General features: G+C 48.0%; 1 protein-coding gene across 4 annotated transcripts in view; it reads right to left on the reverse strand.

The window, feature by feature from the left end:
* The window catches only part of cdh4 (cadherin 4, type 1, R-cadherin (retinal)), a 139,386-nt gene that overhangs the window by 10,293 nt on the left and 113,209 nt on the right, over positions 1–15,884 (reverse strand). For all 4 annotated transcript variants that reach the window (XM_029149741.3, XM_029149739.3, XM_029149740.3 and 1 more), the window contains 3 exons: positions 10,644–10,816; positions 4,508–4,645; positions 239–424 (listed from right to left, as the gene is read on the reverse strand). In XM_029149741.3, the coding sequence (XP_029005574.1) occupies positions 239–424; positions 4,508–4,645; positions 10,644–10,816 (497 nt within the window). The remainder of the gene's footprint in view (positions 1–238; positions 425–4,507; positions 4,646–10,643; positions 10,817–15,884) is intronic.

Here is a 15,884-nt window from a genome sequence, read left to right on the forward strand (position 1 = left end):
AAATCAAAATGATGAGAGATGAGACGACAATGAGTGGAGCTGATTGCAAGATTAGCACCAACTGTGCTCCAATTTGAGAAACAACATATAATTCAGCGGGAACAATGTGAGACCGAAGCACTCAGACGTCAACATCTGGCACTTCAGAGCAGGTGGGGAACACGAGAGGTAATAAAAGGAAACGCTCCCGCAGCGGTTCCGTGGGACGACAGCTCGTTTACGGGGCCGCGGCGCTCACCTTAACCACTGTCAGCATGCCCTCGTTGGTGATGGGGTTGGTGCGGATGGCGAAGTGGCCCGAGGGATCGCCGCTGACGATGCGGTACACGGCGTTCCAGTTGGGGCTGTGGGGCTGGTCCCTGTCCACCACCGTCAGGTTGGTCACCACCACGTTGACCTTGTTCTCTGGCACCTCCCCTGAGAACTAGAGAGGGAGGGGGGGGCAACATTACGCCCATGTCGCACCAGCACTCGGTTAATGCGCGTTAATAGCCTGATTTATTGAGATTTTAAACATTAGCTCGCGCCGCCGTCGTCGTCCATCTTTAAGCGCTCTCCATAATTGCTGTTATGAAAACAAAGCGCTCGCAGGCTCGTGCCAATAACGCTCATTACGTCGATACCGGAATTGAAACCGGTAGCTGAACAAGAGACGGGAGGAAGACGAAGGCGCGTCCGTCTGACGCGGCTAATAGAGAATCATATCTTCCATTATGCTAACGCGGCCCCTTATTCCGCGCCACGTTTGCTCGCATGAAACTGTTTTATTCCAACTAATGGATTTGTTCAATTAAGTGTTTACTCATTTCATTTGGATTCTGTGCCTTCACCAAATCTAGGTCTTAATAAGCAATTAGATAAGTGCTGTAATTAAGGCAGCGGTAGGAATAATCTTTGGCTAATGATCTTCATTATGCCGCATTCTGAAACGACTCCCCTCTGAACTGGCTCCGGAGCCAACTTGGTGACAGCTGCAGAGCCGGGAGAAGCCCGGCAGCTCGGCGGCGCCGCAGGACCCGCGTCGCTCTCTGCCGGGATTTACAGTGCGGCGCCACGCGCTCTCATTGTCGGAGCCACGATCCCCGTTCCCTCTTGTGCAATGTTAACTTGTTGACGCGCGTGCGTCTGCCAGCTGCTGTTCACTTTAATAGTTTTATCACTGTGGGACCGAAGCAGCCTCCAACCCCCCCCCCCAACACCCCCATGCACCACATCCAGGCCGATAAGCACAGAACAAATTAAATATGCGCTCACGGCCTCTGTTGTGCGGGCTGCTCCATTTCATTTCCACCCTGAGCCTCAGCGCAAACACCACCCCGGACCCTCGCAGCGCTCGGCCACGCTGTCAGACGGCCAAATGGAATACGCTCTCTGAGAGTCGCACACAATGGCGCCGGCTGCAGGGGAGGTTGCTTCCAAAATGGCCACTCTCTCTAGAACGCAATGTGGAGCAATTGATAAGCCACTAGAGGAGCACAATCGGACTTTCTGAAGGATGTCGCAATGACAAAGACGCAAAAAGGGGAGCGTGGTAAATAAAATCCAGCAGGTAATCGCTCGGTGACCTCTTTAACGTTTTACCGGGCAATTTAAACTCCGCAGGGGACAAAAATAAAAAGAATCATAAACCCTAATTAGACTTGTAATGTCTCAAAAAGTGTATCTGTCAGGATTCTGTCTTTATGGGGTTTTAAACATGAACTTTATGTGCTCTGCCTATTTAAACCTGCCACAATTAAAACCTTATTGGAGGCAAATCTTTACAACAACGTGGGCTTTAAACTTTGCGAAATGACAGAAAGGTTCGCCCACACTGAGAATGCAAGTAAAACTACATCCAAGTTTTATATTACCACTTAATCATCAAACTAATTTATATAAAATGATGTCTGACTGCGAAACGGAGACTAGTATGTGTAGTAGAGAATGGTGAGTGGCAACATATACATAAGTGAATACAGCTGCAAAGTTCACACCTTATATTTACTGACTGCAACTAATGTGCAGCCTGTGAATATAATTAACTAATTATCAGGAAATGCAAGTTGTGTCTAAAAGCATTTCTTGTTATTGTTAATTACTAACACACAACAACTGTTGTGAGGTATTTAACGTGATTTCAAAGGCATCACAGCAACTTGTTGTCTCTCAGCTGTTGTGGTTCATGTTTTTGTGCCTCAGTGACACTGTGCTGTGTGGTTGATCCAGATGCTGAGACACCGGTCTGCTGCAAAAGACTCTATTATCGCTTAAGAGTTCAGTTTTTTCCTTATGACACAAATGATTTGTCACTTTTCTTTTCAGAGAGTCTTGCTCAGAGTCTCAGAGTCTTGCTTCGCGATTCAAAGCACCGAATCACACACGTATCAAGGACTGTACTAAGCCAATAAACACACTCGGGGGTCACTTATGCACAGCTGCTTGGTTTATGTGACTTTTCATGTTCCACTCCATCTTTCAACACGGCCGGCCTTCAAGCGCCGGAATCCACACAGAGGCAATGAATGAAGCTACGCTTCTGTACAGACCCCGAGTCTCCATCAATGGTCACTCCACAGCAGGAGACATCGAGCGTCGACTGACTCAGCAGATGAAAGTCTTCCATTTAGCGGCGCAGAGCCTGCGCCCGACGCCACTAAACGAGCTGCCGTTGAGTGGGTGTTAAAAACAACACCTAATGGTAACGACGGCATTATGTAGAACAAACGCGTCTCCCAGATTGACATCAGTCCACATAAGGAGGCTGTTATGTCTTCGCTGCGGCGTCATAAAGCACAGCTACCGGCACCGGGCGTCGTCCCTCGCCGCGCCGCGTTCCACATTATGCAGGCATAACAAGCTGCTTTTTCTTCGCTCCTGCTGTATTTTTAAACTCAAAGCGAAGTCGCGGAGCGGGAAGCGAAGGGGAAAATTGCGAACGCGGTGGAACTCCGCCGCGTTCCCTCCTCTTTCAGCCATTTAGGCGCCGCGGTGCTACAGGTGAATCACAAATAGCACTCTGTTCAGATTTGTAAGGCCGCGTGTCTGCCAGTTCAAGCTTTCAGACCCACAAGGCTTCTGAGCCACTCGGCTGCATTCACTGAATGACAAACCACTGGGTGCACTTCATTGAAGAGTTTGATTAGATATGTTGTGGCAAGTGCTGCTGTACTTTCATCACAAAAATGATGAACATAGCACGTTGATGCCCATGTGGCGAAATGAATAAAAAAAATGCCCCTTTTCTTCAAACCGCCGTAGATGCAAAGGTTCCGCGCTTCTGCGAGCGATTTTACTTAATTAGCGCGCTTATGTTTTATGCCGCGCGCAGAGAGCGATGAATGTTTCTTGCATCTGTCGCACACAAATAATTACTGAGCCACTCCAAGTGGAGACGCTCGTGTGGGAAGCAAAACGAAAAGTCGAGAGTGACAAAGCAGTGGAAACGACATATGGTGGAAAACAATTTTTTGCGGTTGTTTGTTTCTAAGAAGCAAAACGTTCCCCCAAGAAACACACTTTATTAATTTATACTAATTACTGCGTTTGAGTCAAACATCAACATTTGGTCAGCTGCTCAGTTCAGACACATCTACACGTGCTTATGGTGGAAAGCGATGAGGCCCCGAAGAGACGAGCAGCATTCGTCAGCGTGATCTGTGCAGAGCGGGTCCGAGCGGAGCGGGTCCGAGAGGTTCTGCGGGTTCCGTCGTACAGTACGACAGCTGGTGGGCTCTTATCGGAGCGTGCGGCCGGGGCTGTTCCGGCGCCGCCGCGGAGACAGGATCGAAGCGTGTGACGCCGACACGCCGCCTGCGCCGCCTCTGAGCTTGAATGCAGACGGCATCTGTCTCGCGCCGAAATCGCAGGAATCCAGGTGCTCGGCTCAACTGCTGCGGGTCTGTCAGGCTGTAGGCAGCCTGTGATTGTGTCCCCCGAGCACTGAGAGCGTCAACCAAACGTGAAGCCACGCAAACACACACGACGTGTTCGGTTAGTGCTTCTTTATTAGTGACCTTGAAGCAAAAAAAAAAAAATCCCCTCTGGACTTGAATGGAGCCGACCAGCCGCAGTGAGGCTGTCAGACCAATGTGAAGATATCAGGGACCAAAGCCAAACGCGGCCACCAGAACACCACCACAACGCACACATCTCATATAATAACCCACAATATATTTGTCATCTTAGTGTCCTCTCAGGATAATGCTATGTTCATTCTAAATGTAAAAGAATGATCAATCCTGATCTGAACTAGAGCATATTTTATCTTCTGACTTTACATGGTCAAAGGTCACCGTGAATCATTCTTACTGTAAGTGCAACATCGCACCCACAGACTCCTCCAGCCCTTTTGGCACAAATGTACAATTCCACTGAATGAGCTGGTTCTGATGTAATAAACACGCATGTAGACTCCAGCTTGACTGGTTGGCAGAGGCATGAAACCCAGAGGTCGTAAACCTAATTCACTAAAGAGCTGTGAACCGTGATTAAGCACCAGATCTGAAGCAAAAAAAAAAGAACTCACCGTCCTGACTGTCAGCTCTGGTGGGTTGTCATTGATGTCAGTAATGGAGATAAGGGCTGTGGCTGTGTTCGACAGACCAAAGTTCAGGTTTCCCTCCATGTCGGTGGCCTGGACAATGATGGTGTACTGAGACACTTTCTGCGAAGAAGAGCAAGACACAAAAAAGACACGATCAAGAACTACTACATGAATTTTTATAACAAACCCAGACAGGGGTTTCATTACATGTCCAGCGTCTGCATCGTTTCTTTCATCACAGCAGCCCACACAGTTGAACAAAAGCATCCTATTTAATCAATACCTTCAGGCACCAGCACACAGAGCTGAAGAGAGAGAGCTACATGTTTGTAAAATGTTTATCCATTACTGCCCAAGAGTCTCAATGTTCCTCTGTGGGACCAGTCCAGGATGATCACTCATTTAAATGGAGGCGCTGCCACTTTAAGATGCACCACTGCTGCAGATAAGAGGGAAGGAACAGGCTTTATTTAGTCTGGTACAGTGAGGTAAAGCTGCCCCAGAGTGCACTGCAGCTCCAACTGCCATATTAAAGAGCCGTTAGACATTTAGAGAGAACTGAGTGAAAAGTGTTGAACAAGCCACACTCCAGTATTGCGACGCTGTCCATGGTGCTGAAAGTTCACAACGTCCCCAGACTCAGCACTGTGAAGATGGCTGCATGAATGTTTTTGTATTTGTGCTTTCATAAAATCCTCTCTTCCTATCAATCAAATTGGCTCAAGCTTTAATTGTATCTGAGCGAGAGAGAGAGAGAGAGAAGGAGAGAGAGAGAGAGAGAGAGAGAGAGAGAGGGAGAGGGGAGGAGTGGACGTCAAGGACAGGCCACATCTGGTGCCCAGGGCATCACTGCTTTGTTCAGCACCCACAATGCATCCCATCGATGGACTGGTGCTCGTTTGCTGCTAGGCTGCTTTCGTCACATTCAGCCTGAGGATTGCAGTTTCTAAAGACTTTAAGGCCGGTGGCATTGATGTCAGGGAGTGCCTGGAGGAATGAGAACAAACCCAGCCACGAGTCTAATACAGATCTAGACAGGCAAGTTATTGCTTCCTCCCAAGGTGGGTGCTTCTTTGTTATTTTATTTTAGTTGAGTCGTGTCTTACTTTATCCTCCTCTGGTTTATAGTGTGTTCTTTGTTAAGCACATTCTGTGCTTCTTTTGATCCCTCACTATCGTTCTCATCACATCATGGTTGCTCAGTGTTCTATGCCTGTCTGCAATATCTCTATCTTTTTGTCTGTCTTTGTGCCTCTTCATAGCTTTTCTTTTTTTTTTCGCCTCCCACTTTCCTTTTTTTTCTGTTGCAAAAAATTCAGTTGATTGTTAGATCAGTCAAACCATTGAGGCCAGGTAACGCATGCAGCTGGGGCCATTTAGCATCTCTCCAAGTCATTATGAAGTGCGCAGACATGTTAATCTGCACCAAACCAACCCTATTAATGAAAACTCAATACAGGCTGCCCTTTATTAGACTCATAATGAAATATCAATACCATCTCCCCTCACAGAGCGGTTTAGTAAATAGAGGCTCCGATGAATGTGTCTCTCTGCAGACTCATTTAGATCCGGTCACATACATCAATCTAGGAATAGCACCAGATGGCTGTAGGAAGCTAATAGGCCTGTACTTTGATGGACGCGTTCTGCTTTGGTCGGGTGGAGACTGGTGCGGAGCCAGCAGGTGGAGCTCTCACACAGTGGGGGCCGTGGCCGATGCATCCGAACCTGCAGTTATCTCACTCATCTGAGGATGGTGCTGAGTTTATGGTGCTTCTAGTGGACACATGCACGTCCGCTAACGCTCCAGTGAGTAGGAACAGGTGGATACGCAGACGTATCAGGAATACAGGTTCATGTTGACTCCCCCAACACACACACACAAACAGACACACACACACACACACACACACACACACACACACACACACACACACACACACACACACACACACACACACACACACACACACACACACACACACACACAAACTGAACAAGCCAGCAAAAAGACTCTCTAATGATCCTGTAGAAGGCTTGAACTGAAAATCTCTGTTAGATTAGAGTCCAGTGCTGGCAAGAAACATGGCGTCTTGTCTCACAGTCAACATCAACAGCACAGACTCTCCCCCCGCACACATGCCTCGAGCCTCACGGACACAATCTGTGCAAGATGAAAGCCATCGGAGAACACAGAAACACCTGTACAGAGATCTCCTGCAACAACAAAAGCCAAAACCTTTCTTCACGGGGACCAAATTAGGTAGTTTACCGTCCAGTAGACTGGAGAAAGAAAAACAGAACAAAAGGCTGGGGGCTACTGGCCTTAGCTGCCCGACAAGCCAAGCCAAGCCAAGCAGCAGACAGGACAGGTGGAAGGAACTGACTGTTCATGGCTTGTAAGCAAATGGGCCTGCGCTCAAGTGAGACTTTGTTAGCAAGAATAAAGCCCAGCAAATATAGGCAAATGCAAAGTCCAGCATCAGAATGGAAAGTAATGGGGTTTCTGGCAGCACGTATGCAGAGCTGCATTAATTATACAGTACCTGAGCTGAGGGTGCATTTCTGTTTGCTGTGCTGCAATGGGCCACTCGCAGAGACTTGATCCCTACTTGTGTCATTTGTGCATTGTGTTCCAGCCTGTTGGGCTCCTGCTGGCCACAGTCATTAGTCTGTCACTTACAATCTGTCTCAAATGGCAAGTACTGGTATTTACAGCTGCAGAGAGCAGCTCCCTCACTTTACTTTGACTACGGCGTCTATCTACCCGTGAAACAAGTACAATTTCCATCGGGCAGCTGATAACACTTCACTCGGAAAAACCAAAACAGTCAATACGGTTAGTTTGTTTGTAATGAAAACATATTTTAGTTTCAGGGGTGTGTTGAGGACACACACACAGCAGAGAACACAAGCCAGTGGCCACTCGCTGCAAGACAGTGGGCTGCGGCTTTTCTCTCAGCGCTATTGTGGAGGCAGCCGCTCAGATACAAAGGTAAATCTGAGATATAAACTGAGAATTGACATGATTAGATACGCCTCCACCATTATGCAAAGAGCTTAGAGTCACACACTGGATAAATAAAGGCTGTGAGTCACGTATGAATATAGCTGTTGGAATGAATGTGGCAGACTGGGCTGGAGCTTCAGTGTATCGACCAACTCGGCTTCACAATACGCATGGGACACGACTCAACAAAGCGGAGCGTGATGAAACACCAGCAGATGCCGTTTACCATTTCTGTTAGAACAACTATGTAAATCATCCTACAGAAAATGAAAACAAATGGGAGCCACTCATTAATCCTGTGCAGTCACTCTACGCACAACTTTTAACCTTGGAAACGTCAACAATAGAATGACCATCGAATGAGGCACAAAACAGAAAGAAGAGAAAACATGACTCTTGACTATAAGTGGAACTTTTCAGCCTTGCCTCAGCAAAAGCAAGTTCCCTTTAAATAGTAGGTAGGTGCATATAATGAGGTGAATATTGAGTGAATTTTTCCTCATTGTATCCTGGTTACAAGGAGTCAACCTCCACCTACATGCATCAATACGCTTCAATCAGCAGCCCACTCACAATCCTCAGACGGATTCACTGTCTGAAGCCCCGGCTCCGGGTATAAAGTGGGCAAGTTAACATAACTCTGCATCTCAGAGACAACAGAGCTCGGGGGCCCTTTCAGGTTTGCCCACTCTCGGCAACATTCACAACTGGGCTCCGCAGAATTTAATAGAGCCGGGCCGTGGGCAGTTGTGTCCTTGAGCGAGTCCAAGCCATGTCCTAATCGGCAGGGAGACGGGCCAGCGCCGGCGCTGGCGCGGGCCCAGCGGGGGGCCTGGCCGTCGGCCACCCCACACTGTGCCACCCAGGACCATGCCAACCCACGGCCCACAGGAGATTGAGACAGCCTGGGGTAATGAAAGACAGCAGCTCTGCCTGCCACAAAAGAAGAGCATCCGTGCCAGCTGTGGCACCCTGACATGTAGCACTCTGCTACCTGCTGCACTTAAATGGCACTTTCAGTACAATTAGCATGCAGAATGCAACAATTTAGAACTAGATCAGTATTATATTAGAAGTGTATAAGCCTTCACATATTAAAAAAACAGACTGAGAAACATCTGGAGCAGCCGCGTTGCAGTGTAGAGCGGTATAGTCAGACACGTGTATACTGCTTAGCGCGACTTGTTAGCCTGTTTGTTGAAGCGCGGAAAGACATGCGGGGTCAACGGAGCGGAGGGGGCTGTGAACTATGAGTGAGAAAGAATAATTGGTATTCAGCGGTGTCAGAGGTAAATGATACCAGGCTAACCTCCGCGCACCCCGCGGTCTCCTCAACACGAGAGAACCCGCTTCACCCCTTAATTAGCACATGGATATTCTAATTAGGCGCCGGCGCGGTGAGCGAGGATTAGCTAAAGTGTGAGAAAAGGATGAGAGGGTAGAGACTACGCAGTACAGTGGGGCGCGTGCTGCGACGGTGGTGATTCTGTATGAGGCATCTACTGCACGTGCTACACGCGCAAACGGACGTGTAGCATCAGATGTGGGATCAGATCCGAGCTTCCCACCATCGAGGCTGGAAGCGAGTCCGCGTAAGCGTGCCCATGTGTCTGAGCGTGTTTGTGCATTTGTGTTGATGACCTTGACAGCAGGTGGGTGAACTCCCAGGTGTGTCCCAGTTTTAGTGGGAGGATCAGAGGCAGGTGGGACTGAGCCGGGCTTGATGTGTCCAGATTAATGAGCTTTCTCTCACTCACATCAGCTGCTACCGCTGCTGCCTGGGCCAAACTGGAAACAGGGACACAGAGCTGGCCCGCGTTCACTAAACTCATTTATATTGTCCCACAAATATATTACGCTGTCATGCCGCGCCAGCCTCGTATAAAATTTGGATAAGGAACGCACGTTGATGTATTGTATTCTTCTGTCATCAAAACCAGTTTACCTGTAATTACTCTCCAAATGCGCTCTCCTTACTGTTGGTAAAACCCAGTTTTTATTTCCTGGCCGGGTTTAGTGCTGACAGGGACCGGCGGGCTTCCTCAGAATATAAACGTTATGAGACACACTCAACTGTGCTTTTATGACGGCTGTAAAATCAGCCGGTGAAGTAATGACGATGAGATTATCCTCGTAATGATGGAATGTGAGTGTGTGAGTGTGTGTCCTGATTTTGCCAGCGCTAATGTAGTTTCTCCATCTTGCATCGGTGGAGATAAGGTGACGTGCAAGTGAATGAGTTCAGGATAAGCTGCAACTCATGTCACTGAACTCACGGGACCCATGTCATTATCATTATCATCTGAGCCGAAAATGTTCTGTTAACAAACCAAACTGACACTGACGAATTGGAATAAATCGAACTACACCCTGTGACTGACCTCTATTTAACTTACTCGACTTTGGTCTGACCATGACAGCACATTCTGCTACCAAGCACCCTGTGTGTGTGTGTGTGTGTGTGTGTGTGTGTGTGCGTGTGTGTGTGTGTGTGTGTGTGTGTGTGTGTGTGTGTATGTGTGTATGTGTTTATGTGTGTGTGTGTGTGTGTGTGTGTGTGTGGGTGAATATGTTGCTAAGCACTGTCTCTGCAGAGAGTCTATGTGAAATAATGAATGGCTGAGTGGCACGGATGAGTTGTTGTTGAGTGGGTGGGACGACGTGAGGAAAGGTACCAGAATGAATCAGTGTGTGTGTGTGTGTGTGTGTGTGTGTGTGTGTGTGTGTGTGTGTGTGTGTGTGTGACAACCAGGGTAAAAAATACGTGGATATTTGGCAAAATACTCACAGTAGAAGGTGAAAAGCTGGACGTTCTCTTGTGCCTCTATAATAAACATGAAGTTTGATCCAGGCAACAGTTTGTTTGTTTGCTTTTTGTGTAGTTTTCTTTTATAACTGACTAGAAGCAGACAGTGAATGTACCATAGAAGTAGACTGTCCCTTAATGTACCAACCTTTGTCTAACATAATAATAAACTAAATCTCTGCTCTGTCTGGCTCCAGATGAACGTATGCAACTGCTGGATGCAACAACTGTTTCCTCTAATGGCCGACATGAACGGAACCCGTAGCCATCAGATGAACACAGATCACACGCGTGACGCTGACCTCTCTGTCCAGGCCGGCCGCCACCGTCACGATGTCCCCGGTCTCGCTGTTGATGGTGAACATGTTGGGGATGGGGGTGTGCGGCGTCTGCGAGAGGATGCGGTAGCGCACCATGCCGTTGGCCGTGGTGGAGTCGTCCGAGTCCGTGGCCGTCACCTGCATCACGGACGAGCCTGCGGAGACGGACGGAAGGAGAGGTTTAAAGGGCGCGTGGGACGATGGGAAAATCAGGTGCCAGACATCAATGCACGTGGTGCTGGAGAAGGCTGAAAGCAACAAAAAAGATGAACTAGCAGGCAGCATTCATTAAATACAACGATGTGCTTTTCAAGGTTCTTCGCACACAAACTTTGAAAAAACACACACAACAAAATGAAAGTTTCTTGTAAGCCCATTACTGTAAATGAATTTGCAGAAAAAAATATCAAAGAGGAGAAGGGAAGACTCAGAGAAAAGCTCAGCGAACAACAACAAACCATTTATATCCAAGAAATAAGTCAATCTGGCTTTGCAAATTGCTTTGACATTCTCTGTTCTTTGGCAGGCAACTTCTGGAGTGAGAGCTATTACGGAGCTGAGTACAAAAACGCACAGAAACACAAACAGGAATCTGTTAAATAAGCCCCTATTTTAAGCTGTGCTGTTTTGTCCTCTGCTGTGTACAGCCAAGCTAGTGGGGCATAGTTTCCACCTCTGCAGAGTCCATTTAGTAATGAGCTGCGCTGGGTCTTCTGCCATTTCCACCATCCATTATTTCAGCCTTCAGCGGCACCGTCGCTGTCCTTAATGCTCCAATGCTCTCTTCCTATTTGTCTTAGAATCACGGATAAACACGGCCATTTAATGCGGCCGGCGCAGCGGTGGTGGGGCGGAGGTGTGGGTGTAAAGAGTGTGTGGTTACCTCCGTGTGTGTGTGTGTGTGTGTGTGTGTGTGTGTGTGTGTGTGCGTGTGTGTGCGCGTGTGTGTGTGTGCTTCCTTGAGGCACGTCTGAGGGCGAGAGGCCCCGTGTCCCCGCATCTTCCCCTGAGCTGAGCTATTGATTTGCACGAGTTTGTCAGCCGGGCTCACAAATGCGGCCGGGCAATTAGGAGCACTTTGTGCCGCAAAGAGGAGAGATCACCTCGCCTCTCTCGCAGGGTTCTGTGAAAATGTCACTTTCCATCAGGCGGCCATTTGCAGGCTGCTGCGGCTGCTGCAGAGCGCTGAAAAAAAAAAAGAAAGAAAAAAAGAAAAAAAGAAAAAAAAGGCTGTCAGAGCAGGGAGGGACAGGCAGCAGCTACACACACGCTAACTTCTGTTAGTCCTACAGTCAACACGTCAAATGTCCTTGAGGGAGAAACCAGGCCAAGTGTTTGAATGTGTTGCATCTCCTCGTCCAAATGCAGGACTTTGTGCAACTTTCCTGATGGATTCTGAAACTAAGGCTGGAGCTCTCTGGTTAGCTCGGCGGGGATGCTAGCGGGTAAGCGCTGCTCCCGTCTGCTCAGGATGGGAGCAGCGCCGCTCAGGTATCACGTCGACCGCAATATGACTTTAACAACAGGCGTCTTTCATGTTTTAGCGCAGCAGAAGCAGCAAAGAAAGTCGGGCTTCACTTTGCTACAGATGTAAATGTCTCGGTGGCGGCTTCGGCCGGCCCCTGCGGGCACGAGCTGATACAGGTGTCTCAATTCCCATAATTGGGTCTAGATGGCACCATCATTCCTGCGACAGCCTTCGCGGACGGGATAATTGTAGCTTCGAATTTCTATTTCAAACTTCATTAAGTTCCAAAGGAGGATTTGTCACTTTGTCCGGCGAGGAAGAGACGAGATCCAAAGGAAGACAGGAAAGAAGAAAAAACAATTACTGCTGTTCCACCAAGGACTGCGTCAATATATAATCAACCTCTCCTCGTCCTGTGGAGACTGAGGACGTGACGCGGCATCGCATGTCGCCACTGCCGCCTTTCATTTCACAGAGAAGAATTCGGAGATATGACGACGGTGTGGGCTCGGCGAGATGGCTATGCCTGAAAGGGTTAATCTCCCAGCCTGTTTAATTCCTCTTTAATTTGAACACTAATTCCAAATCCTAATTGCTTTTCCGCTAAAATCGCTGGAGCTGAAAATTTAACCGGTGCCGGGCGTGGATACTGTTGGCCGCGCTGCCCACGTGACTGGAGATCCTCGGCGAGGGCTATCGGCTGCCTAAACATTAGCCGGCCAGAGTCAACATCTGTCTGCAAAGTGGAAGGGGGGGGGGGTATAGATAGACAGAGTAGAAACAGGAAGATGACGCACACAGATGCAAAGATAAGCAGCGGAGGAGGAAATTGCAAAGCAGAAAAAAATAAGGCCGAGAATAGAGGTGAGAGGGTTTATAAAGACCACTAAAAGCAAAAGCACAAGGGGAAGTCAGGGAGCGAGAGGGCAGGGGATGGATGGTATAAGAGGATAATAACTCTCATCAGTGCAGGGAAGATAGAGGTTGCCTTTCAGGAGGAAAGAGCGGCTGAGGCGCAGCAGATACAGTCGAGAGCAGGAAGGGGAAGTAGTGGTCGAGTGAGCAAGGGAGGTGCTGTGGGAGAAGAAAAAAAGAGGTCGAAGTCCAGTGGATGTCTTTTGTGTGGATGAAGGGGACACGGTGTTCACACGAGAGCGCGGTCCTCTCTGAGGACACGAGGGCCCCGCTGCCGGGCAGCGACGGGCAACATTCATGCCTCGCCGCCAACCGGCTCTCAATCACAGGGAGCTTTGATAGCGGATGATAGCTCGGCTACTATGCATGCGGATCATTATCCGCTCACTCCCACTCAGGGTCACACGCTTGTTGCGTCCGACAGAGTGGGAGTGGGAGTGGGAGTTGTGCACGTCCAGGATTTTAGCTACAGTAAAAAAAAAAAAAAAAAAAACGAAAAAAAACAGATGGGTTTCGACGTAGTCGTGTCCTTGACGAGCGTTTGGAGCAGGAAAGTGGGCATTTGAACACTCGCTGTATGGGTGTTCTAACAGAACGCACTAGTGGGCTGCTCACAATGAAGCTCCGGATCAAAGGCATCGTGGCGTCGGCTGCCATCTACTGCACCATCGCAGCCGACGTGACAACAACATAAGCAACAGCACTTCATTTTTATGAATAAGCTAAAAACTATTTGATGCAACAGCCATGACGATTAGTAACAATTCCTGTTTATTAACCTCTCTGTTACAGCAAAGAGGACAAGTTTTACTAGTGATTTTTTACTAGTATTACACTAAATACTTTGTGTCATACTGTATGTCATGCCAACACATTATCACTGTATTACACAAGAAATGAGCTTAGAATCAAGATCTGAACACTTGAGATGGAGTGAACATTGTAACGTGACAGATCCAGGTTCAAACGCTCAGAGTGACTGGATCCACAGAGTGGAGAGTCTGAGTGAGTGTGGGGGGGGGGGGCACCCCCTGCTGTCCAGCATGATCAGACAGAGGGGAAATAACAAGAGGAAGAGCCTGTACAGTATCTGAGCCCCACGTCCTATAACACAACGCCAGGACGTCACGTACAACCATGAGCTTCCAGCGTGTTCCTGAGATGAGCCGCGCATTCACATTATACGACTTCAGACCTTTAAACCTTTTCTACTCAACAGATTCTAGATCAGCAGTCGCCCTTGACTAATCCTGCACTCCGTCTGGATCCATTTGTTCTTCATTAACGAGATCTCAGCGTGATCAGACGCCGCGGCTCATTTTGCCGCGTACGGCTCCATTACAGTTGATTACCTGCACAAATGAAATTCTATTAGTCACAGGTCGCTTTGGCGCCGAGCAGGAGCCCGGTGGCGAGCAGTGACGGACGAAGCCGCTTGTAAGCGACGCCGGCTGACGGAGCGATGGGATCTCTGCCTGCACGGCATCTGGCGGCGGCGATAAGGGCGGCTCCCTGTAGGTCTGTCTCTTTGATGGTTTTCACACAGTGCTAGATGTGAAGATGTGTTGTAATGCTTTAGAGAACCTTTGATATGGGGGTCTGCAGATACAGTAGCTGATCCTTGTGGAGATTCTTGCTTTGTGGCATTTAGATAAAAAAAACAAAACAATCCGTGAGTCCTGAATTTTTTCCCCATTTTTGCAGTTTTACATGTGTTTGAACTGGTGGTAATATTAATTGTTGCGGAAACGAGTGATGGAGGTGACGTCTTCCTTTCAGGTCATGATGATGTCAAGGACCAGACAACAAATATGCGCCTTCAATCATTGTGTGAACATTACATGATTTGTGTTATTTTACGTGACAACTTATTAACAGAAGAATTTGACTTTTTAATATTTTCTTGCTTTGATGATCATTTTGTTTTTTTTCCCCATGACGTTTGTTGTTGAGGCTCCTGTTGCTGCTCCCGTACGGAAAAAAACATAGTTTGCGACGCTTGGCGGCATCAAGAGGCAAATGAGAACATTACTATTTAATTGGTTGTTGTTTGATTTGGGGAAAAAGGACCAGAAAGCAGCAGCTAAAACACATTCAACACTCGCATTTGCTCTTGGCTTGGTGCTTCTGTACCTGATGGGCCCCTGCAGTACATTTTTTATTATTGTATATAATTATGGGAATAGATGAGAGCATTCTTTTAATTCTGTGTCCGATTAGCTGTGGGAGGCAGACAATTGAGAGATTTTGGCTAGATTGCTGCCCAGCGCGGCACCTGCCAACTGCAATGTGACAGTTTCCAACAGTGAGCGAGGCACCTGAGGAAACATCTGAGGCACCTCCATGGTCCTCAGGTCACGCAATGATCTGAGCCACATACAGATGCTGGATGCTCACAGTGGGGTTTGTTGTGCTGGTGGTCTGGTGACCCCCCGGCACTTCAAGTTTAAGGCTTATCTAGATGCTTTAATTCCCAACCATCCTGTAGAGTGGTACAATACATGAGCTAAACCCGTCCTTTGTGTAGACGATGGCTCATGACGAGGTTAAACACAACATTATTTCGGACCGTGCAGCTTGTGCTGCTGTTTTGTTCAGTGTGTGTTGATTCAGGTAATTACCGCAAGGTGCACGCAGGAGAATTTATTCAAAGTCACAACTTACAATTAATGTGCATTACCTTCCTGTCTTCCATTAGGCCGCGCATCCATTTGCGGTACCACCGGGTATAAAAACCATCTCCAGTAAAAAATGCGAAGCACTTAGGCTGAGATCTAAACTGGATTCATTAATAGTGGCTAAAAGGTTTAACTGATGGAGGATTTACTAAAGGCTTAAAT

This window comes from Betta splendens, chromosome 5, assembly GCF_900634795.4.
Source record: "Betta splendens chromosome 5, fBetSpl5.4, whole genome shotgun sequence".
Lineage (NCBI taxonomy): Eukaryota > Metazoa > Chordata > Actinopteri > Anabantiformes > Osphronemidae > Betta > Betta splendens.